This window comes from Lepeophtheirus salmonis, chromosome 12 (assembly GCF_016086655.4).
Source record: "Lepeophtheirus salmonis chromosome 12, UVic_Lsal_1.4, whole genome shotgun sequence".
In the NCBI taxonomy this organism is placed as follows: Eukaryota; Metazoa; Arthropoda; class Copepoda; order Siphonostomatoida; family Caligidae; genus Lepeophtheirus; species Lepeophtheirus salmonis.
The window spans coordinates 11,679,872-11,706,712 of NC_052142.2; the positions used below are offsets into that span (position 1 = coordinate 11,679,872).

General features: G+C 30.4%; 1 protein-coding gene and 1 long non-coding RNA gene across 6 annotated transcripts in view; both read right to left on the reverse strand.

The window, feature by feature from the left end:
- The window catches only part of LOC139906736 (uncharacterized), a 20,559-nt gene extending 4,377 nt beyond the window's left edge, over nucleotides 1–16,182 (reverse strand). Inside the window, exon 1 of the long non-coding RNA XR_011782558.1 lies at nucleotides 16,044–16,182. This is a non-coding gene — a long non-coding RNA (uncharacterized lncRNA). The remainder of the gene's footprint in view (nucleotides 1–16,043) is intronic.
- Nucleotides 16,181–26,841, reverse strand: part of Ubr3 (Ubr3 ubiquitin ligase) — a 66,328-nt gene continuing 55,667 nt past the window's right edge. For 3 of the 5 annotated variants that reach the window (XM_040721990.2, XM_071892058.1, XM_071892057.1), the window contains 7 exons: nucleotides 22,134–22,602; nucleotides 17,681–17,881; nucleotides 17,425–17,621; nucleotides 16,988–17,371; nucleotides 16,804–16,930; nucleotides 16,510–16,669; nucleotides 16,181–16,448 (listed from right to left, as the gene is read on the reverse strand). In XM_040721990.2, coding sequence (XP_040577924.1) covers nucleotides 16,331–16,448; nucleotides 16,510–16,669; nucleotides 16,804–16,930; nucleotides 16,988–17,371; nucleotides 17,425–17,621; nucleotides 17,681–17,881; nucleotides 22,134–22,602 — 1,656 coding nt within the window. In that variant the 3' untranslated portion in view covers nucleotides 16,181–16,330. The remainder of the gene's footprint in view (nucleotides 16,449–16,509; nucleotides 16,670–16,803; nucleotides 16,931–16,987; nucleotides 17,372–17,424; nucleotides 17,622–17,680; nucleotides 17,882–22,133; nucleotides 22,603–26,841) is intronic. The other 2 variants (XR_011782557.1, XR_005867094.2) reach the window with 2 other exon arrangements.

Consider the following 26,841-nt stretch of genomic DNA (forward strand, 5'->3'; position numbering starts at 1 on the left):
ATTTGTATTTTTTAAAGGTTTAATTGAAATAGTTAAATAATATAAGTTGTAGAATAATGAGCAATGAATAATAAACTAGACTTATCTCTCCTTAGGAAAAATATTATTTTTTTTCTTCTCACATTTATTCAATTTTATTATAAAGTACCAAATTTTCCGCCGATTCTGATACCATCTTTATTGACAATACAGATTCTTTATTATGTATAAAGGAATTTCATAAACAAATAACAAAATTGTTCACTTTTTTTAATGTTTTAACTTTCTATTAATTACGAATACAAAAAAAAACAAAAAACATAAATTTATCAATCATAATTATGTGTTAACTAATTTAAATTTCAAGAAGTTGATTACTCTCAGTACTCGGGGAGCAATTAATTTCTGCCTGTCTAATATTTGGGAATTTGACGCTTCTCCTTTGTTGGATATTTAAAGCCGGCCTCTGATCTAATTTGAACTGCTAGATTAATTTTTTTTAAACTGCATCACTGACAATAGGCTATTTTCTATTATTTTACTGGTTCAACCCACATGAAATCAAATGGGATTGAACCGTCTCTAGTTCCTAACTAAGTCTTATAAGCTTGCCCTGGAAATTGAAATATGTATAAACCAGTGCTCGAGTCTGACCTGTGTCGTTTTTAATGTACCAGTTACGGATACTGATGACTCGAACTTGATTCAGAAATTATGGACTCGACTTCAGTCTTGTTATAATCAATATTATTCAACAAACATGCATAAAAGAAATATTTAGTGAAACAGTTACTTTATGGTTTCAGAGTAAACCGCTCAAACCAACTACTTATGAAGTTTTGGGACGACTGATGATACAATTCATATGTATGAGAAACTAAAAATGTAGTTATTTCTAAATCATAACTTTCAAGTAAATTTCTTGTACAAACCTGCAAATTTATATTATGAATTTATGTAATTTCGCGAGCTATAAAAATGAAGTTATTTTTTTTATTTTTTACAGCATTATTCCTAATTCTAAACATTGAACTTTTTTTTAGAGATGTATAAGTGTCTTATCTTTAGATAGTTATAATTTCAAAATATCAAAGACCATCAACCTGAAAATACTAAGGTCATACTGAACTTATTCTCTTATAACAAAAATCGAAAAAAATACATAACACAAGTATTTGCTTAGCTCTATTATAGCTTCTCAATTATGTATTATACTTTCCTATTATTACTTTATGTAACGATATATCCAAAATCAAAAATTAATCAAAATGCTAATGTCTTTCATACCTGATAACTCAGAGTTGGACCGAGTTACAGATCCATAATTTCATGTTGAGTATTAACTACTATCAATAGTACTATATTCTAAATTTGAGTCAAATCCGTTTCCTCAAGAAACCACTTTGCGTTTTGTCATGTGCAAATGGATAAAAATTGACAGCAAAAACTTATGACAACATTTATAGCTACAGGTGTGTAGCTTTCAGAAAAACTATAGCATAAAATTGCAGCTCACCTTTAAAGAGTAATAAATTATAGCACTTTGATTATCCAAGATTAATTGTAAGCTCTCCGTTCCTAGTTTAAATCCCCAGTTAGAATTTTAACTTTTTAGAAAATAAAAATATGGTGAATCTAGTTTTTGGGAGTTTTTTAAATTATCACTAAGAAAGAAATATAATTATGTAATGGGGTAAACAAACTTTTTACAATGGGTTAGATAACTGAAAGAATATTGAGCGCAGGCCACATTATCATTATGTTCATTATTAGCAAGCCAAAACAAAAGCTCTGGGAAAAAAGGCGAAAATCTAAGTTTAGCATTTCAAATTTATCATGGGTTAGAGGTGTGCAATAAACAAAAACAACTAACATGTTTATTTACGAAGTAACGTTAGAAAAAAGATAGTTACATCAGACATAGTGTGCATAGATCCTAATCTTACAAACTAATCAGGAAAAAAGGTTAGTGAGATTTGTGAAACTCATGTTTTGCCTTCAAGATATCATCTATATTCGGTTTTGGAACGGCTGTATCCAATCCACAGAATTGCTTTCAGTGGTTCATCAGTAAATCGCGTGCAATGTACTGACTTAAAATAATTCACTTTGAAATATATTTTAGCACAGGTATAAGTTGTACAAAAAAGTGATGCTATACTAGCGGTAAAGTTCTTCAGTTTGGGAAAGTCATCATCAGGCAAGCAGCTGTAAGATGCAACTAGTTTTCCTTCTGTGCGCTATTCTTTCAACAAGTCATTTGCATTCAAATCTATGAGCTCCAACTGTAGATCATCAAGGCTACAATCGAAAGGATTCTGGAACTATCATTCTCAATTCTGTTAAGATATGAAAATCTCATCAAAAAATGGTCTTTCTAGTCACAAATCATCTTATTCAGATAATTCTATGAAGATCACAGACAAGGTTTATACTTTACCTAAAGTTTCAAGTTCAATTTATTCATGTGTAATGTAATATTGCCCAAAAAGGACAACTTCGACAGCCAAGTAGGATCTGACAGTTGTGGATCAACTTTTTCAGTGAGAAACCCCTCTATTTCATACGGAGGTTATAAAAACGAGTGATAAGTCTAGTCAAAGAAATTAGAATCATTTTCTTAAAGAAAAACTTGGAACTGACTGAGATTGAGTGCATATCCAAAATGAAGTTCACAGTAGAAACGAGTGGTTTCAGTACACAAGATATATTCAAGTATTTCACAGAGGTTGGTAGCTCATATATCATGCAGTTTATGAACAGAGCGCCCAAAATCTTCCAACTGACTCCTGATATGCCCGCCAGTCCCTTCCTCTCTCCATTAATGTTTTTTTCCTCCATCAACTGTAATACTTCGAAGATTATTCGACTGAAGTTTATAGTTTTACGAAGTTTTTGGTACCTCCATGAGTATGTATTGCGCAGTTGCTGTTTCATGCATACTGCAAACGGGTGCCATTTCTTGTTCTATCGAGCATGTAAACCAGTAGTTGTACTATAACAATCAGTAGACTTATCTAGCAACAGATAATACTAAATACTGCTAAAAGCAGAAAATTGTATTTTGCCTTGCCTATTGTGCTTCTTGGTCTGAGGCTGATCCCCTCAGCAAATTCAATGTCGACGTTTACTGCTTTGACTGGTTCAGATATTATGATAGCTAGTAATTTCATTGACAACAAAAACAGTTTAACAAATATTGTGGACCATGAATATATATCAAATTTAAAAGTGTATTTTAATAATTTGGACTTTAGAATTCTTTCTGGTGTGATACAAATGATTCATCGAAATTATCGTATATTCTAAAAGATACTTTAACTGAACATTTAGTAAGTCAATCAACTTCGATAAAACTGTGTAAGATTATGTATTAATACTTTAAACATTCTTGGGTATAAAACATTAGTTAAGAAGTTGTGTTTTTGGTTATGACAATAAGTCCTTTTTGGACTAAGACTAGAGTTAATGATCTACTTCGAAGTAATTCTTGCCAATGTTTTTACTTGGTACGGTGTAGGATTTGTTTTGCTTCCTTTCCAACCCTCTTAGGGCTGCTCATGGATATTCTAATAAAACTTCATGACAGCTAAGCTGCTCTTTTCAAAAAAAAAAAAAAAAAAAAAAAAAAATCAAATTGACAGGATTACCAAGTTAATTATTATTTTTTTGTTTTGTTTTAGCATACCCGTGGGCATCTCTGGCCATGTACACTAAGTGAATCACTATTTGGTAATCATAAAACATAAGTATAGAAGTATCTAGACTGGACTGACAGAATTTACAGTATATTTCTGCATCTTCAACTCTCGAAGCTTTGTGTTTGACAGACACTGAACTGGGATCTGAACCTTATAGTCTGGAGATCTTATTGGACCAATGGAAATCCAATTGATCTAAATATGAAAAAGTTAATTAGGTGGCGAAAAAGGTCAAGAAGTCATGCATTTTCATCTAGAGTTCACTAAGATAAAGACGAAGTGCATACAACTCCGTACTGATTTTAATAAGGAGATAAGAAATTGTACATCTGAGTCTACCTCACAAAGCTCAGATATTTTACCAAAAATTGCTCTACTCAGACCTCATATTTTTCCAGAAAATACAACTCATCGGTCGTTTATAATATGGAAACCACATTGGGAAAATTACTTTAGTATGACCTCTCTAGGTAAAACAGAGAATATATTCCAAGTATCCGCATTTTGGGCTTGTTGTTCTACAGAATTATAACAAATTATAAAATACTCAGTGAGAGTCCCTTTAGAAACTGATAAGATTTTGGAAGATATATTCAAGGAAATTGAAGCTCATTTAAGGAGCTTAAGAAATCCCTTTCTTTACTTGAAGGATTTTTTCTCAATAAAACAAGCACAAAGTCAAGATTATAAAAGTCTGTGTAATAGACTTCGTCAATTTTCTGATTTTTCTGATTTGAGAAACATTTCCTTTGATTGATTAATATGTGGATTTCTTCTTCAAGCCATATCTACAGAAGATCGAAGAACCATAATAAAGAAAAAGAAACAAATGTGTATCGAGGAGAAGATTTATAATTCAAACAATAAGTGCTCTATATGTTTAAAAAAAAAAGAGATTCAACATCACGGTGCTTCCTACTACTATTTGAGACTTGTAATCGTAAGGGGCATTCCGCAAATCTGTGTCCCTCTATATCATTCCATTCATCAAAGTCAGTGTTGGATCTCTTCAAACTGATCGGCATCAATCATATTCTTCCTCGTCTAGTTTATCAACTATACCGTTGTGGTGAACAACAAATATTTCCTCATGTTTAATCATACGCCAACTTTCAAACAAAGAATCCATAAGACTGAAAATAATATATTCAATAAGTTTTAGTTTTCAGACAACAAAGTGGCGTGCAGATACAGGAGCAGACTTGAATATGATGAATCTGGACACTTTTGATATTGGTCATCGATGATATTGCTTATGGATTTGGTTTCTTTATTAATAAAAGTATTAGAGCGTTGTCACGTGTATAAATTAACAATTAGTAGTAAAAAGACCATTTTAATTGATAAGCCTCATATTGTAAAATCCTTGGGGTTACATAAATGAAGTTTACTTCATTTAATGCACTTTAAATTGCTTTTGTTGTATCAGCTCTTTCAGACCACCTTGTCCCAGAGATGATCTTCAGACCTCGTTCACATTCTTTGAGGTAGGCTGTTAATATTTCTTAACGCAGAATTGAATCTGAAAAGAAGTTGAATCATTCCATGGAATGAAGCTAAATGGGCTGGAGGGCCCCAAAAATTACTTGTCCTATTCAGAGGCCACCCAAAAATCTTAACCCCCAAAATAAAATCCTGCAGACGCTTCTGCCTGTTAGGAAACATTTTATTTCACATGTACCAACTAATTTTCGAGAATGAGTTGAATATGCTATCAAGTCCATATTAGGTTTTTAAGTCTTATTCTTGTATGAAGTCCGATTTAGGAAACAGATGTGAAACCAAATTGAGTCCAAGTAAAGTCACGAGTAATATAGGTGCAAGTGAGACTCGAATGACAAGTCATTTTTTTCTTTTTTTCAAGTCAGACTCGAGTCACAAATCATTATACAGTCATTTTGTTGAAAGACTCGAGATTGACTTGATGGCATCACTCATTAACAATTCAAGGGAGAAGAGGAATTAGTCTCTTTCCTGCTCTATCTCTCACTCTGTTTTCTACTTGTGTAAGTTAGAGTAAAAGAAAAGCTTACAAGAAATAAATCCAACAATGCTGAATGCCATTCTTACTGCAAGAAATTTTCATATTCACTTAAAAATCATAGTCAATACAGTATTTTTATGGATCAACTATTTGAGCAAACTACCCCTGATTAATTTACGGTTGAAGAAATCTCAGATATTGTAATACAAAAAGATTACCAAAATCCATCGGAATTTTATACAAATTATAAATATTTATTATGTATGAATAAAGCTTTTTCAAAATGAATGGACTAATTACCAAATCTAGTAAATATTTTTTGATTAATGAAATGTATTATCATATATTTATTCCAAATATAGTTTTTATTTAAAAATATAATCTAAGTAAAGAACAGGAGCATGAGTATATCTTTTATTATATACATATGTGGTGCTTGTAATTAGAATTATTTATACATACTAGTTGAGATCATGTTTTGGAGTCTATTTAGTTTTCTTTTGTTTTCCTTGCTATTATTATTATTATTTTGATATTATATTGTGAGCGAGTTCGATATTTAGATACATAGAATAAACACGTATTTCAATAAATAAAAATGTTTAAATCCGAATTAAAGTGGAATCCAAAATTGGATTCTACAGACAGAAAGAATCCACTGTAACGAAGTAACTAAAAATGAAAGTGTAGACATAAGCCACGTTTCGGTCAAGTTACCAAGGTTCACGGCCTTTCGTCCGTATGGAGATTTTCTTCGTGCGGAGGCTCAATTAGAGCTAGCAAAGATAACTCAAGAAATAACCAATATAACTATCTCCTTGGTGCTATATCTGAAGATATAATACATAAGATTCCTGATTTTTCATTGAATCTGACTATTGATTTTGTTAAATTAATTAGAAACAGTGATAATATAGAAGTAAGTGAAATGGAATCTAGAGGTTGGGATTTGATTAACAAGATTTGTAAAAACAAAAAGGATTTTAAAGAGGCATTGATCAAGTACATGGTTAGTGAATGCCTTCCTTTATCATCTCGTCAACACTTTAATCAAAGTTTCGAGAGAATGCCCCATGTGCGAAGACGGAAGAGAGTGCGTGTAAATTAAACAATTTGCATATTCATCTGTTAAAAGAGGAGAAGGAACACTCCCACGAAGAAATTAATCATAACAATAAAAAAGATTACAATGTGTGCCAGCGTTTTCAGCTTAAAGAATTTTTACCTGCTAAAAAATACACACCTAATAATATTTAAAATCATAAACAAAAAACCCTATGTCAATTTCACTATAAATATGGAAGTAATTCTTATCGTTGTTTGTCTCCTTATGTTTGCTTTGAAATTTTATATAAAAGTGCAAATAACTAATAATGCGTCGGGTATACCTGACGCCTTATGTAAAAAATATTAATATTAAATCTAAAGATTCCAAAATTATATCTTCTACCTCTATCTTCTATTTATATTAGAATATTTATCAATTATTTAAAAAAAACTAAAATTTGTTTAGATTACGGGCCCATATTACTGATTCTACAAATAATTTTAAAAGACTTATAACTTTTTTGATTGATACGGGAGCAGAACGGTCATTGATTCCTAATTTTCGAATAGTATCCTTATGAGAATCCTGTCTTATGTTATTGGCTGAAAACAACAAAGTATTGAAATTTTTTGGATACACAACAAAAAAGGTTCAATTACCTGGAATGGACCCAATATCTTGGAATTTTATTGTTACGGATATGAGTTTTGGAGTTATTAGTTTCGATTTTCTTACAAAATACGAAATTGTAGTTGATATTGCAAATAGAAAATTGATTAAAGATAGTAGTGCGATCAATTATATAAACGAGATTTCTTCATGTTCAAAAGTAGACAAAATACTCCACAATTTTCCCGCGTTGCATGATAATTCTTTTAAACGAAAGTATGCCATTTGTTACTCGACCACGAAGATTTACCAAGGAAAAAATAGAAATTCTTAAGTCTGAGATATAAAAATTACTGAAAGAGGGAATAATACAAGAGTCAAAATCTTGTTGGTCCTCCCCAGTACACTTAGTTAAAAAACAAAAGGGTGATTGGCAATTAGTCGGTGATTACAGATTGCTTAACAATGTTACAAAGTGCGACAAATATACTATGCCTGCCGTACAACATTTCAATCACTTTATATAAATCTTGTTATTTTAGTAGGCTTGACTTGTTAAAAGCTTACTATCAAGTTCCAATGTTGCCTAAAGACAAAGAAAGCACTTGTGGTTTTTATCAAAATATTCGCATGCCGTTTGGACTGAAGAATGCGATCAGCTCATTTCAGCGAATGATTGATAAAGTATTGGGACATATCAATGGTTGTTTTGGATGTATAGACGACATCTTATTGTTTTCAAAAACAGAGAAGGAGCACCATAATTTAATCACTGAAGTGCTAAAACAGTTAAAAGAAAATGTTCTTAGCTACAATATAAGTAAAAGGCAGTTTTGTAAAAAGGAGATATACTGTTTGGGATTTACTATAAGTCAAAAAGGGATCAAGCCATTAGACAAAAGAATGTCCGAGTTAAGACAGTTTGAAAGACCTTTGAATGTTCGAGGAATTAATAAGTTAATCGGAATGGCAAATAATTATAGACGTTTCAGATCACATCTTGGATCATTACTACATCCTTTCTACAAAGCTATTAATAACAAAAAGAAAAAGGATCCCATTAACTGGTCTTCTGAATTAAATCATGCGTTTGAAAATTTCAAGATAAGGACAGATGATATAACAAGACTAACAAATTACATACCTGAAAAAAAATTTAGAATTTGTGTCGATGCTTCTAATGAAGGCATTGGAGGTGTTTTAGAACAGGGATAGGGTTGCCAATTTCGTCCTGGTACCTTTTTTTTGTAGAATATTGTCAGAAAGAGAACGAAAAGGCTCGGCCTTTACTCGGAAATTGTTAGGTGTACGAGAAGTATTCAGACATTTTAGCTACATTATCGAAGGTAAAAATGTATTATGTCTCACCGATCATAAACCATTAGTTACGGCTCATTTTGTGAAAGATCCTAAATGGCCCAGCAAATACCATCGTTATTTTGCAGAGTTAAGCAAAAGGAACATAACTTTATTTCATATATCAGGGAAGCATAATGTACCAGCTGATTTCCTTTCAAGAATAAATTTAGTAAAGTTAGATGTTATTGTTGGGAAGACTTGGAGATATTAACAAATGAAGGAAAATGTCCTTACTAAATACCCATTAGCAGAATGAATTGCTATTGATGGACAAGACATACTTTATGATGTTCAAGCAAAGAATGGTAGACCTGTAGTTCCTAAGACAATGATAGATAAGGTCTTGTCATTATTTCATAACGAATATCAGCGTGAAATTAAGAATACAATTCGAAAGATCCAGCCAGATTATTTTTGCTATGACTTTTGACATAAGGCAAATTGTACAGAATTGCTCAATTTGCAGAAGAGCCAAGAAAAACCATTTACCAAAGTTAACATTTTATAAAATAAAATCTCCATTTAAATTTTTTTATCACATCCACTCATTTCATCGGGCCATTCCCAATAGCAAGAGGAAATAATATGGTTCTTACTGTTATTGATCGTGCTACTAAATGGTTGGAAGTATATCCTATGTCTATCGTAAGCAACGGAATATAATAAAAAAACTGAAAGAAAATTGGTTTTCAATATTTGGATACCCAAGAATTATAACAACCGATCAAGGAGGATAATTCGGTTATTTAGTTTGGGGAAAACTACAAGAATTAAATATAAAAACAAGTCCATATCATCCACTGACCAATGGGTTAATTGAACGAGAACACATGATGTCTCATGATATAATCTAGAGGCAGCTGAACTCTCAAATAAGTTATTCGGTGCTAATTACTGGAGTCAACCCACAGTTGTGTTGATGTATTGCATAGGATCTTACTTGACCTTAGGACAACAGTAAAATCAGGAAAGAATGTTTCTCCTGCAGAATTGGTATTTGGAGAAGAAATTTGTTCAACAGGGACACTGCTTCCTAATGACATAGATATTAAATCTAAATTTAACACTATATAAAATTTAAAAAATGATTCTTATACAAATAATGAAATCTATGAAAGATTAATGCAGGACAAAGAAGTTTATGTTTTAAACCCTCCTATTAGATCTTCGCTAACACCTCATTTTAATGGTCCCTATAAAGTAATTAAAAAATTCAAAAAGAATTTTATTATAATTAATAGAAAACCTAAGTCAATATCCATTTACAATTTAAAACCGAAATAATTATGAGGGGGGAAGTATGTGGTGCTAGTAATTAGAGTTATTTATACATACTTGTTCAGATCATGTTTTGGAGTCTATTTAGTTTTCTTTTCTTTTCCTTGTTATTATTATTATTTTGTTGTTGTTTTGTGAGTTAGTTCGATGTTTAGATTTTTAAAATAAACACGTATTTCAATAAATAAAAATGTTTAAATCCAAATTAAACTTTAATCCAAAATTGGATTCTACACATATGTATCAACTAATGAAGAAATTATTTAACGTTATCCAAATATTAATGAGAAAATACAATAAGATTCCAGACTCTCTCTTTGTCTAATTATTCCTTTTCTCTTCTTCGCCTTTTGTGGTGGTGTGTATGCGTTGTAACGAAGCTAGACTATTAACGCAGTTAAGCTTTGGAGCTGAGGAGGCCCTCCCTTTCCATCTATCTTCTCTCCTCTCGGCCAACCTTATCCATTTGAACTCATTTAGAGCAGCCAAAGCTAAAGGACTCGTGGGAGAAACATCATGGTACCGTGCATGGTACTGCAATTTGATTACGACTTTCGAGGCCACTCGCTCGAGATTGCTGGCTCCCCCAACACCATACACAAGACGAGACAAGTGCAAATACTAACAGAATGAATTGTGCGCACGTGCTTAACCATATTGCAAACTGCCGGGCCGGCACTCTCCTTTTCCCTTTCTGTCGCTCTCGCTCTTCTTCATATTGTATTGAGGGAGGACGAATATGAAGACTTAATCAAAACTAATCTTTTCATACGATTCCTGTTTTACTTCATTCTTAAGTATTTTTTTTATCGTTTTAAATTGATTTCGATTATGAATTGGTTTTTTATTTTGGTTATTAACAAAGTAAACGTATATATATACATAAAAATAAATAAATAAAAAGATTCCAGACTAAATAAGTTTGTGGTTCTCAATAAAATAAATTGTTCCCAATCACTATTTATTATGTAGTACCAGAATAGAATATCCTTTGCGAACAATAATATCGATAAAAAAACGGAACATTAAGAGTATATAATTATTTTCAACTTGTTTTCCATTGATACATTTCTGCTTCATATACATCAAAGATACTGAAGGGGTCATTTATGAAATGGGTTCTTTTAAAAATAGGATACGAAGCAAAGTTGACTTAAGGATGAATGGACTTAATAATTTCAATGAAGGAGCTGAGGATGGAGGAACCTTTCTCTGCTCCTCACTGGTACATTGAATTAATTTTCTGTCTTTTGATCTGGAGTAATTTACCTATAGAGGCAATGATTAACAAGGTCAGAAGTCCCTATCACAGACCTTGAAGTATTGGGGAACCTAAACAATGAATATTCCACTAACAAAAGGCTTTTCACCCATAGATTTCCGTATGTTGTTTATTGATCTGATATAATATGTTTCTTTTTGTAGATTCAAGAACATGTAATCTAGAAATTCGTTGAATTCCCAGTCACTTATGAAATTTAAAAAAAACAATCCCCCAGACCAATCTCCCTTCCCCGTACTTTTATGTTTATAAAAACTCTCTTAATCTTCAATTCCTCGAAGCAGGTCGTATTAAGGCCTTTATAGAAAATTTCACCAACATAATCGAAATTTTTTTTTTACATCTAAGACACAAAGTCCAGTCGAGGATTTTTAATATAAGGTGTCTGACAGCCCATTGTTTTAACTTTCTTCGAAGACATCACCCTAAGTATCGTGGATTTTATTTTCCCAAAAGTTATTAATTCGTCCAGTGGATCCAATGAAGGAGCCGTCTGTGGAGAATGATAACTTTCTTTTTTCATCGCTATATTTTCCATTATACTTTGATTTATGAAACTCTTCAGTTCTTTAATATTATAATATAATTATATGATGATTCCACACAATAACTATTTATATGTAATAGCCGAATAAACATGTTTTGAAGATAAAACTATGGGAGACAAGACAGGTAAATTATCTTTAAAACTCTAGAATCATTTACAAACTTATTTTCAAATGGCAAAAGGGACACATGAATAATAAAAAAATTGGGAGTGAGGCTTGAAGTGTCAAAGTTATATGATTATCTGATTTATCTGAGAGACAAATTGGAAGAAAAGACAAAAAAAAATTTAATTGATATAATTCCTATCACCAAATATAATAGATATTTAGATAAAAGAAAAATAAAAAAACACGACAACGGTTCGAATGGAAGAAGTGTTAATCAGTTAATTATCAATTATAATATCATTTGATATGATGGATTATTCATATAGGACAAGACTCATGGATTGACAACAGATATTATCATAATATTAGCCAAGAACAGTTAACTTTATTTCGTCAAGATCCAGGACGTATTAGAAGAAGAGGCGGTTGACTGTGGTGTGACAAACCACAGTGAGGATTGGGAGAGGAAGTGAAAGGTTTTTTGTAATTTGAGAGCACAAGGAAAACTGTAGCCTCAGTACAGTTGTGGCAATCGGAAATTGTATTAGAACAATGTTCGTCGTCTCTTCATAAACCTTATTTCTTGTGCGAAGACAACGACACAGGCTGCATAAGTAGTTACTCAAAGGAATCAAATCCTCAAAGTTGTATATCTAGGACTGTGAATTCATACATCCAATGGATATCAAGCCAAATTATGAGAACCATAAGAATGGAGTTATAGGCTCTTCCAAAGAATTTTCATGTCTATTTTTCTGGTATGATACAATGACATTTGAATGTATTAATGATCTTCAGTGATATTTATCAAAGAATAGGAATATTACAACTCCATATATTCATTCATTACAATTTAGAATGAGTATCTGGCTCCAACTTCATAATACTTAAAAAAAATATATTAAAGTAAATTCCTTTGTCAATGTTTAATTCCATCACTTAATATATTTATTGCATATATATATATACATATTTAATAATTATAGAAAATGCTCTAAAAAATTATGTAACAGTCTTGTAATGATCTAATTTGGTTAATTGCGGTACATATGGCTTCAGACCCTGGAAAATTTCAGATGCCTTATATTTATCAATATACGTTCGTGTTTGTTCGTCAATCCTTGAGTCTAGTCTAATAAGAATAATTTAACATATCGAATGATATTCTAACTGATAAAAGAGAATTATGTTATTAGTACTTCTTTCATTCAAACTGCTGTCGTTTTTCTTCATTTTTATTTCATCTTAACATATATTATAATGGTGATATAAGTTTAAAAGAATTTTGGCATTTTTTCCATTTGGTCACTTTTTCTTTACCATTTTTTCATCTGCCATATTTTCCTGACACCGATTATTCATATAGACCAGGGATGGTCAACTGCAGCTGGGCAGCACACTGCCTTCAACCTCACTCAGTGTAGGCCGCAAATGAAGTATATAAAATCCAAAGAGAGAAACAACGATTATACTTTGTTTCATTTGATGCTCATTGGTACCACAAAATTGACATTGGCATCCAATCCATTCTGAGCCAGCAGGTTTAATTAAAATTGTCATAATTGAATGCATGTTTTTAAAGAAACTTTTTTATATGAAGGAATTAAAATTACTTTTTGTATTTTTTTAAGTAAATGTTTTGTCTTTGTTGCTTATTAAGAACATGTAAAAATGCATTTATATGCAGAAAATAGTTGGATATTGGTGCAATAAACGTACAGATATCAATACATATACTATGTATTATGTTTTCTTATTGAGAATCATTTGTAGCGTCTGTAATAAGTTATTTGAAGTTCCTGGTCATGTGGCCCTCCAATGATAGTGCTAAAAAAAAGTTCCTCTTTATCATGGATGTTGCCCATCCCATAGACCGTACATCAAAAATTCCAAGTTATAAATGGCATTGATATCAACGTGGTAGAGATGAGTTATTTCTTCTATTCTACTATATATACCTTAAGATATTGAAGGGTTTTATACATTACTTCGTTTTTTTAGTCAATTTTCAATTTGTAAGAAGAAATGACACAAAACGATGCATATTTGGAATAAAATTGTGAACCTAAACAGTAGATTATAGTATTTTCAATTTCTGCAAAATTTTATAATATAATTTTGAAAATATTTATACAAATGAACCTGTTATCGAGGGTTATTTTTTCCACAAAATTATTATACAAAAAGATGGAAATTTCAAGGACAAAATTTTACCACAGCTCAAAGAGCTTGGTTTGAGTATGAACGGGCCCAAAGGCAAATATTGACCTTTTATGCAGAAATGTTTAGGCTTAGCAAGCTTTACATTATATATTTCTATTTATTTTTCAAATATGGACAAGAATATATTTACAGTTGACCAAGTCTAGTGATAGATATCTGATATTTACCACAGAGCATATACATATAAAGGTCTAGTAAGACGATATTGTGACTAATATTGATAGTGGCTCCCTTGTGCGCCCAGTGTGTATAACTAATCTTATGAACGATCACAATGAGGGTATAAAGTATGATCTACAAGGAAATTTGCAAATTTCTATGACATGATGTTAATATGCGACAACAGTTACGAATGCTTTATAGTTTTTAGTTTATTTTTGATAGTGTTCTTTTGCTCGTTATTTATCCATTTGACTTTAAATTGCAGCAAAGTACGGGCAATATGTATAGCTAACTTTTCACGAACGAGGTCTTGGTAAAATATTGGAGGCAATATAAGCTTAAGAATAGTGATATTTATTAAGCCACTAAAATGTGGAAGCGATATTAAAGTGTCTTTTAACCCTATAAGGACGAATGTAAAGAATTATTTACGTTTGAAATCGTCATTTTTTTTTAATCCAAAGATGAATTAGACAAAAATTTAATATGCCTATTATCTTGTTGATCTACAATATAAGAGTACTTTGAATCTTTGTTTCTCCTTTATTTTCTTTTTCTAATTGAAATTTATTGACCATAAATAAGTTATTTTGTATACAAGTGTGTTTCCTTACTCAGTGACTTTTATGATTCAAATTATTTGCTAAATTTCGTTATATTTAAAAAAAAAAAAAAATATTGAGTTGTTTGTTATTACCTAATTTTTAGATAATATTATTGATATTTCCATCTATTTCTCCTTTACTAGCATTTTTATAATAAGAATTTAAATTGTAAAGAATTCTTTACGTTCGTTTGTTTGGGATATTTTTTATCGACTTCAGAACTTATAAACATTCATGTTCTAAATTACAATATGGATAAATAGTATTATGATAACGAACAACACTGATTATTTTAAAAAAAGCTAGATTAATTGATGATGAAACGGAAATTCGATTAGTAAAATGGGTTGACAAAAATGTGTGACCCTTGTATCAACATTTGCTTTCGCTCAACCAACACAACTTTGCCGTCGTTTTGGCAAAAAGAACAATAACATGATTGAAATTTCTTGTCCAAATATTGTTAAAACCTATAACGACAATCTGTATAAGAATTTAAAAAAATTAAAAAAGAACAACAAAAGCCCATGTCGTTTTTCCTTTTATAATGTTAACTGTTGTTTTTCTCTTCGTTTTGCCCATTGTATTGCAGCAGCAGCTACTATAATCTATTTTTTTTTCAACTCGTTAAAGTATTTGCAAATCGATGACGTAAATACAAAAATACTTTAAATTCAGGGTAATAACAGGATTTCAAGATTAAATCCACGACTTTTGATCCGGAATTGGCTAAAAAATTAAACTTGAGTTAGATGTTTTGTCCGATACACACCACCAACATCATATGTGGTAAATACCACATAGCATAAGCATATAGAGGTCTATCTACAGGCAAGCACTATTGGCAAATGCACGACAGTAGCGCCCCCAAACATTCAGTGTGTATCAGTAAGACAAATAAGTAAATAAATCTTCAAAAATTAAATATTTAAACGAAAATTAATCAGGTAAGTTGGTTAAAATAAACTTTAAATCCCTTAACCCTCAAAGCACGAACTTTTTTGCTTTGTCCATTAAAAAAAATTGTTTTCTTTTTCTTCATTTATAACCTCAAAGTAACATACTTTTCTTTATACTATCAAAATTACCGTTCCAACTCAACATTAATATTTCGTAGTGCATTAATAATAGAGGTAAACATACTCATTATTACTTACATTTGGAGCAATATTTTAGAAATTGTATAAGGGCCTTGAAATAATCATCTAAATTGCAAAATCTTTGGAAAAATTCGGGATCGCTATATCTTGTATAAAATCATTGGTTGATACTAATACATAAAATCAAAGCCATGTTCTAGTGAATACAAATCAAAATATATTTTAGACTTCATAATAAAAATATATACATATTTTTTTTTCATAAGTACCATACACTATATGTACATTTGTATATAGCGCATCAATTAATCTTTGAAAATTATTTTTGAAAAGCCAACTTTATTCTATAGTTGATTCCAATGCCAAATCCATGTTCGATTATTATGACTAAAACGGTGATTTATCCATTGTTGCTGAAGTAAATTATATCGTTCATCATTTAAAAATAAAGGCCTTCCCCGCCTATTATTTTAATTATATGTATATAAATATAATTATAAATTAATCTTCAATGAAAACTTACTTTAATTCTTTGTCTTCTTCACCAAAAGAATCTAAGTAAATGGAACCCCATACACAAGCACGTCTACCTCGAACAACAACTATATAGGATGAATTTACAGCCAAAAACATAGCAGTGCCAGCACCACAATCAAATGAATGGCGTATAGCTTCACACATTCCTATAATTTAAAAAGTGATATAATATTGAGTTTATTTTATAACATTTAAGTTAAAACGTTGATAAAATTAATCAAACAAATGTTTATAAGACTTTAAAAAAAAAAAAAAAAAAAAAAAAAAAAAAAAGGAATACCGTTATTGGAATTTCCTCCAAATCGACAACAAGACTCTTTAAAACAAACAAGAACTCCACAAAGAAGACATATTGAGGGGTCCTTAGGTACTTGATGACAGACCCCACACTCCTTTTTATGGTAAAACTAAATTACAAAAATAATATAAAATAACCAAAAAATAATTAGTGAGCAAAAAATTACTTGAAAAATAGCATCATAGTTTTTTGGCAATTGCAGTAATTGAGGTTGTGCCCATAACGTATTTTTACATAATAGCCGAAATGAAGAGGTTGTACTTTTTATAGAAAATGATTCAAATTCTTTGAACCAAACATGTATTCTTGTATTTTTCTTAGAAAACCAATTCAAACATTTTATAGAAGGAGTAGTTGAATTATTTCTAGTATAGTTATTCAAATGTAGAAACTTCACAAGAATAGCAAATTCATCATTCAGATGGTCAATCTCAGGAAGAGGCTCAGAATAAAGATAGTGGCGAACAACAGAAACAATCCGTAAAAATGGCAATGTGAGTCTCTGGACATGGCTTTCGATATCGACTATTTTATTAATGATTTTATTTAACTATAAATAATTGTTGAAAATAAAAATTGAGAGTTAGTAAATGAAAGTATTACCTTATTATATAAAGAACTAGTTCCAAGATACTCCACTATCCGACCAAGGTACTCAGGAAATGTACTGGGAACACAAGATTTTAACGAATAAAATCTCATATGTTCTCTCTCCACATCAGTAATTGCACATGATGTACGAGCCATACTCTGAATAAGTTGCAAATTAAAGTGGGCTTTGGTCAGAGTTTCAAAGAGAACTATATAATATAGAAAACAAATTAGTTCAGATTATCAGAATTAATAGGAGAATATTTACCAATATCTAGTTGAATCGGTAACATCAATAAAAAATGTAAAAATAAAGTCGTACAGTCTTGTAGAAGCAAAGGTACAGTTTTTGAATAGTTAGGAGAAGAATTTAAAGTCGATTCTAAGCCAGTTATTCCAATCCACTCGCGAGATAGATCGATTGGACATGTTGTTTTTACGTGATTCGATAATACATGTAGCAAAGGAACTGAAACATAAATAGAAAAATTATTACCAAATCAAACATTATTTAAATAAAATGAGCAGTCTTATTATGAAACATGACTAGGATTTCATAAAATAATGGGATAAAGTTGATTTTATGAAAGAAAGAAAAAACCAATTGGTACAAACAAGTATTTGGATCAATTTAACTAGCATCGTTTTTTATTTATTACATTATGTAAGAAGTGAGTTCTTAGAATGCCCAAAGGTTAAATCTACAATTATTATTGTTATTAAAGCCGTGGAACACGAAAATGACCCTTAAAACATTCCTACTCTAAAAACTTTTTTTAAATCAAGTTTTAAGGGTATAGTTATAAAATTCAGTGCCATATTTAGAAATAAAAGAACTATACGGATGAAAATCAAAGTAAACAACAAATTGAAACAAACATTCAGCATTTGAAAAATTAATTATTTATTACTTTATCTTTATTACAAATAATAAAAAATATATATAACCACTAAAAAATTGAGTAAAATGAAGGATTTTACTTTGAAGCAAATATCTTTTTTTTCTTAAATCTTGAAGTGCTTTATATCTTTGCTGAAGTTGTAGAATATACCTTCCATTTCAATTTAAAAAGAAAATGCTTTTTAAAAAAGTCCATTTTGATTGATTTTTTTTCATATTAGTTTTTAATATTTATAAAAAATATAATTGATTATATCTAATAATTAATCAATTATTTTGAATATGAAGCATCTATAAACTTGTTATATGCCGCTACAAAGAATTTTTTTTATATATATTAGTTTATATTATTACTTAAAAACGCATGAAGATTTCAAATTTGTTATGTTTTTTATATGGAAAATATTTTTTGGAATTTTTCAAAGGAAAGGGAAAGTTATTAATGTGTATGTAATTTACACTTACTGCTGACATATTGCTAAATATAAATGAATTAAAGATTGAACTACAAGTTAATGGGGTATTTGTTCATGTGATTTTATGCATTTCTTAACTCAAATAAACTTCAAAATCTCAAAAACTTTTCAAGAAAAATGTTTGTGATATTTGCATCAACGTACATTTGCGAACAAATATTTCTAATAATCTAAATTAACAAATGAAAGAATAGGTCACTCATAACAGACACAAATCTTAACTCTATTTTAAGAATCCGCACGACCAACTTCCCTCCTATTTTTGAAAAGTTGGTTAATGATTGTGATCAAATGCACATATATCATTAATACTCATAATCTGATACAAACGAGTTATTTGTTTTGCCTAAATTAATACTTAAAATAATTTTTTTGTCTAATAGTATTTTATTTAAATATAATACACCTCAAACATAATCTAATTTTGAATGCAGCCTTTGAGCTAAAAAGTTTGCACATTCCACATATTTACCTTAGCACGCCTTCCCCTCCTTATTGTATTAGTATCAATTGAATAATGTAATGAATAGGTTTGTGACTTTTGCTGAGAAACAATTGTATATAAGGCAAAAAAAATAATAACACTGTTGGTACGAGTATTACTAATCAATATTACTTAATAACAGTAAACCCTGTACAACACGGACTCAGTTTTATATATTAAATTTATGTCTTTCGTCAGTGTGATAAAGATGATTTATTTGTTTGTAGTATATACAAAGCACACTAACGGACTCAAATCAATTAAAAAATTAGGATCACCTGACAAACATATAATTGCATTTCTTAACCAATTAGATAATATAATCTGAAAGAGATAAATACATTTTGACACTAACAAAATCCTTCTAAAATTGAGTCTTTAATGATATAGGGTGAAAAAATTTATTTAACTGAAAAAAGAAAAAAAAAATGCATTTAATTCCTAAGAATATGGAATCAGGAATACATTTTTTTAACAAGTGGAACCCTAAAATTCTGTAAATTTAATTAATACTAACATATTTCATGGAGATATCTTTCGAACATATTTTTTACTTAAAAAACCCCGTGTGCAGGTAATAAAAGAAAGATTCTAATGCAATGAGTTTGTAATAATTTTTTGGATTTGAAAAACCAAAAATGCTATTCCAATTTTTTAAATAATTTAATTACTTTTTGCTACCCTCAACTATTTTAAAATAATGAATAACACTAGTCAACAAGTTATATAAAAAAAAATACGTGATTTATGAGTGAAACAAAATTTAAAATTTGCTTAATAATCGAACCAAAGGTTTGAGATTCGACTCCAGTTTTACTGCCAAAATCCGGAAAATATCAAACTTCGAATTCTTAGAAGTAATACATGTTTTCTAATCCTAAATTTTATGTAAACTTCAAATCTAAAGTCAGAAATACAAAATATGCTATGGTTTTTTTAATATACTCATTTTTGTAAAGGTATGTCTAATTTGACGGAATAGATATATATATATCACTTCAGCATTTTTAAGTTCTACAAATGAATCAATTAGTCAAACATCTGTGGTTTTGAGAACTTGTAGTTGTTTAATAACAATTTGGACCTTGATTTAATCAATATCAAGTAGCTCCTGTCATATGATTTTTCGCTTCTTCCGAAATATGGATATTTTGCTCAAAAATCTAGGATATACTACAGCTGATAGGAAAAAAATAAACCCATCAGCTTAAAATATACTATTTCAGGTACACACAATCCATTTTTCAAGTAGCTCCAAACGTGTTTATATACCATCTTCCTGTACAAGGAAAAAATGTTTTAATTAGGTGTCAATTTCAAGCTCATTAAATTTCCAATAAAATGAAATTTAAATCAAGACTGTAGTCCTTTCCTATCAGCAGAGATGGTTATCTAAGCCGGAAATTTATCAAAAAGTGTAAATTTTGTATTCCGTTTGTCACTTGAGACATACTTTTTAAACAGCCATTGCAAACAAGTTATGGCAGAAACTACTGAATCAACAGTTTTATTTTAAAGTCCTGGCCACTATCTGTTATAATAATTTTTTTTAAATGTAGTGTAGATTCTATAAATCTACAAAATCGGGATTTAAAAAATTTCTCAAGCAAAAACTATCATTTTTTGGGGAAATTGCCACAAATTAATTTTTTTGGCTAAACTCAAAATACAGGATTAAAACTTAAAAACTCATAATCTACAGACATTTTCACCCTGGAAAATACTTATTAAACAATTTTCTCAATGATTATTTTCAACCCTAAATTTTTTTCTTCTCACTTTTGTCAGTGAATCCGGGGTCAATTCTTCAACAATGTCTTATACGGATATTTATGAAATAACAATAATGAGTCAACTTTAAGATAAAAATAGGATAAAAACAACATTTTGATTACTAGATATTGATATTATGCTAATGAGGTTGTCTTTTTTCCTAGAAACATTTCTCCTACCTTAAACAGCTTTGATAGTTATGCATTTAAAAATTAAGATATTTTTAGCAAACAATAAATATTAAATAAATTCAACATAATTTTGTAGGGTGTTCTTTCTTTATTTGTTTTTTGTCTTCACTTTAGAAAAAACTAGGATTTTTATCATTCCGATCAAAAGTGATCAAATTATTTGACTTCCAGAGAGTAATTCCCTTTTTCACGATTTTTTATTTTGTTTGTACTAATAAGGTATTTTCTCCAATTCCCAAAATACAGAAAAAATCAAAATATTTTTCGAATCTGGAAACATATTTAGAAATTATAATATTTTCTGATGTATTTAGATCCATTAAGGCAAAAAATAAAACTATTTTAGGAATTTGTAATAAGAAACTATTTTGTAGGCCACAGTACCACAAGTTAATTATTATATCTTGTAATTTTCATTTTTGGAGGTTAAAACAACATAAAAAAGTACCAACTAAATACGAAGACAAAAAAAGTTGAAAATTATTCCACTGCTTTGATCTTCAATAACGATGATTTTTATAGAATGATCGTTGATGAATATTGGGAAAAGGTCAAGGCTCTTCGACTGTTTGTCGTCAGGCCATTAGATCATCGTTGCCAACGGCATGACCGTCGATATTTGACACCTTAAGTTTTAAAATGAGTAATGTCATGACAGGAACAGTAAATAATAAAATAATCGTAATATGATACTTACAGAATAAGAAGGTGTTGACATGTTTCTTATTATTTTACGAGCACCTTTATTCAGTATGTTTTTATAGCTCGAAGCATAAATAATAAACTAATATATAGTTAACAAAAAAATTATTTGCCAAAGGCCAAATGATGAGTCATAGGGTCATAATATATACACATACATTTTTAAAACAACAGAAACATAGATTAGTATTTACCAAAGCAAGTTTTGAATGGATTTACTCCAGTAGATGGGCTTTGAACTTCATTGTTTTTTCCAATTAAAGTACCACCTCGTTGAACCAAGTCCAATTCTAGATTAATTCTGGCAATAGAACTCACAAAAACAAAAATAACATGAGCTGAGCGATTTGAACTAGAAGGTTGATACTGTAGAAGTGTTGCTTTTGGTAACTGCTCCATTAATTGGGACATTGCTCTCTTCAGTGGAGTCATACTTGAAGCTCCTCTTGAACAACTAGATGTATCAAACCTATTGTCTTCAAAAATTGACTTCTCATTTGATAAAAATAAAATTTGTTCAGCTAATTTAGTAAGCTCCTCCTCCGATGAAGGGCTATTAAATGACGAAGAAGATTCATCAATATTAGGAGGGATCGGTAAAATTGAATTTGCTAATTGCCGACACATGGGACACATATACTCCCCATGCTCGACGTCCAATACCTACGAAACGAAGTTAAAAAAAATGCTCACAATAATAATGTCAATATAATTAAATACATGGGGTTTATAAACATTTTGTTAAAAAACAAGGATTTTTCACCCAATATGATAGATTGGAGGGAAAGTAGAAATTGAGTTAGGATTGATGGACAAGCGTCAAGTAAACTTGGACGAGTAAGTTAATTTTAGAACAAAAAGAAATTATGAGGGAAACAATGTATTAATAACAAATGACGCAATGTCACATTTTACATGACGCTCGTCAATGTTTGAATTCCTTTAAACGAATATAGTCTTCATGTGAAAAAAAAATCAATTGAAAGGTCAAATGTTTTGTTAGCCGATTCATTTTGACACAATTCAAGAATAACTGGTTAAAAATATCATTCCTACACATCATTTTAAGAAATCAGGTGTACAAGCATTAATAAATAGTTTATATCAATATAGATAGTTCTTTTTTTTTTTTTTCTTCCAAAAAGGTTATGTTTTGAACAGATAAATACGTATATTGTGAATAGACATAGAATAGAAATTTCCAAAAAATACATTCTAATACACGGGTTTATCGAAGGAATTAAAACACTATAAAAATCAAAATCTGCATGCTCAAGAGTCATAATACATATTAAATATGATTATTTCTTCTTTAATTAAGTATTGATGTCTTAGAATAAGAAACATTCACTTGAGTTTATAGTGAAGAACATATCACATCAAAAGTTGATCAGAGAAGTAATTTGTATTACACAATATTATCCAAAGAATCATTCATTCGCTTCCATAAATAACTCAAATAAAGAAACTCATTAGTCAACTCCGGTACGTGCTATACATTTCTTCTCCTTCCTTTAGCTCCGTAATTTTCCTTAATTGCTCGATGTGAACAGTTTAAGGTAGTTATTATTACAAAAGAGGGAATGAAAATATCATCTGATATTCAGGGCATCAAGAAAATACAAAAAAATCCTCTCAGCTCTACCAAAAAAAACTTTTTCCATGCTTAGAAGTAGGAATATTTGACCTCCTTATCCTCCAAAGTGTAATATGTAGCATAGATCGTAATTCATATATCCCTCAAAAATAAGATAATTTTATTCATCAAAGGCTGGAGTGAAAGTTGTGGAGTCAATAGATTCAGAGCACTCATTGGAAATAATGAACGCCTTTGGGAAAAGAGGTACGAAAATAGAGAAATATGAAATAGAAGAAGAGTTAAGACTTACGTATATTGTATTTCAAGTAGAAGTAGTCTAGAGCTTCCCACTCTTTCATACGAAATACAATGGGGAAGATATATATGATTATGAGGTGATCGATATGGATGAACGCTGCAACGCAACGAGTGATATTCTCGATCGTATGATAGACCTGTCGTACTGCAGGTTACATGATATTTTGCTATATGACAAAAGTTACAAGATTTATATATAAAGGGTAGAAAAAAAATGTCAGTAGACAATTTGGAATTTAATTCAAGTGAAGTAATCCCACTCTGTATATTGCTCGGACATATACGTGATGGTTTTTTTTAGTAAGAACGCGAGAAGGAGGCAGGAGCGAGACAAATGATACACATAACTTAAGACCATTGTTAATATCAACTGCCTGTTGTATGATTTTGGAGGGATAAAGTGAACTACTGGTTTTAAGAGGAGAATCTTCTACTATTAAAATAAAATTAGTACAGGGAAAATATTAGAATTATAATGAAATTCATTTATATTTATTTTATTATGCCTCCTTAAAACAATTTATACCATAAACAAGTTGAGTTTTTCTGTTCGTCGGAGATGCTTATGCGTTACTTATTAATTTATGAACAAAAAAGAAGTAGAGAACACGTATCAATCTTTTTTCCTTTTATAGTTACTATACTTAGTTGTTTTTTTACACCTCTCCTCTTTATATATAGGTTGGAATTACTCCAATGTAGTTTATCAACTTTACTCAAAGTCCAAGAAAGACTTACATTTAATACTCCCGAGCAAACCCTTATCATTATTTTCTCCTTAGTTGTTCTGTATTCAAGAATTAAATAATAATGACAACAGCTTAGGAATAAAAAAAACCCTATTCAGATTACCAACTAGAAAAAACCATTCCCTCTCTATGTATATATTGGGCCACAAAGAAGTTTAATTTATATTTACAAGGTTTACAATAATCTGTGATGCGAGACAATAAGAGACTAAAGATTGGAAAAATTGAAGGAGTGTGATAAAGATGATAAAAGTTTATCAAAGGCTAGTAAAGTATGTCATCTACAGATCAGGGGGATACTTTAGATATTTTCCAAACAAAGTGAAAGTTTATTGGAATGTACGGTACGAGTAATCTATAAATCTGAGGGATTGGTAACACTGGATAACAGTAGAATCGTTGTTCTAAAGGAGGTAAGGAAAATCATTTAAGAAAACTTACGTTTATCCGATCAAGGGATAGTAAGAACAAAACAATAAGCAAATAACATAATTTATTGGCCTGGAATCAATTCCAAAATTCAAAATATAGTATGGAAATGCAAGTAATGTTGCCAAGTTTGGATTTGGATACTCGCATACAAAGTCCGAGAGTGAGACTAGAACATATCAGTTGCCGTTGATATATTGACAGAGAATTTTTTTTTTTTTTAGAGCATGTTGATCAATTTTCAGGATTCCAACGCTTCAGTACTACAACAAAAGTGGAATAACATAAGAATTATAAACAGTCATTGAGAGTACCTTGTTACATATTGTATACTTGAGCTTTTGAAGTCGGATGGTAGCACAAATTTTGCGTCAAGAGAGTTTCAGAGTTTTTTAGATTTATGGGGAGTTGAATGGAAATGTTCGTCAATCTACAACCTGCAATAAAATGGTTTGCCCTGAGTAAATGTGAAAAGGCTAAAATATAATGTTAAAAATTTAACATCAGGCGGTCGAGTAGATAAGTTGATAATTAACTACTGGAGATTAAAACAAAGGTCAATGGAGTTGACCCTGCAAAGACGGTGTTTGAAAAGGATATGTATTTATGTGTATATTTGGCATGTTTAATAAAATAAACCGAAATCTAACATGGTAATCCTGACATTTGAAGAATATTTTGGAGGAGAGCAACTTAGCTATCATGACGTATCATAGGAGCCAAAGGGGAAAGAAATAAACCGGGATTTCGGCAAGAATTACTCCGATATTGATCGTCAATTCTATTCTTTATTCCGAAGGAGGTAAGAATTTTTTTTAATGAAAACTTGCACGTATCCCACCAAGAGAGCCCAACGAAAAATTGCAACTATAACTCAACAAAAACCAACAAGTTTACTCTCCATCTTTTATGAGCACATACAACTGTTCAATTAGGTTTTTAATATAATTGAATGTAGTAATAATGAAAGTTCACCACTCGGGAGATAAATAATAATGACAACAGCTAAGAGAAAAAATCCGGGCCAAATACAGACAGTTTACATAATTAAAGATATGAAATCGATCTGAGCAATGTTACCCCAGACATCTAGTAACAATTATGACTTATCTATAATGAAGAAAAAACATAACCATGGTGTTGAGCAAAAAATAAACAATACATACTTTATCAGAATGGGACAATCCGTAATAATTCAAGATGGTTCATCAAATTAATGTACCTATACAGGAAAAAGTAGTAGTTAAGTGATTGTAGGTTAGCAGTAAAAGCGGGTAACCACATCTATCGTATGTGTAGAAGTCTAAACATATATATGGGCATTTAAAGGGATGCCCAAAAGTCTTAAACCTCTTAGATTTGGCGGGCAAAATTTTGGTGGTAAAGTATACTACCTGCTATCTGATTGGTTGTTATGTAATCAAACTTCAATCCCTCTCTTCTGATAAAAAACAGGACTATTAAAGATATTTTTATTAGACAAGATGAATTATCTAAGAAAAGGGAGTAGAAAGTCTTGCTCGTATTGGCAAATCATCCTTTCAAATTCATCAGATTTTGAGACTTTCAATCAGTCTCAGTTCTGTTATATATAACGTTAAAAGGATTAGAGAGACTAGAAACGTAGATGATAAACCAAGAAACGGACGCCTTAGATCCGATCGGACCCCAAATAACGCCCTGAAAGTTAATTTAAAAAGATAAAGAAACCATAACAGCCCAATGGCAAAAATGGTGAAGATGATCAACGTGTCAAGGACTTCAATTAATCGAATAATCTATAAAGCCCAAGGGGCGGTTTCTCTGAAGTTTCGTTACAGTCAGAAT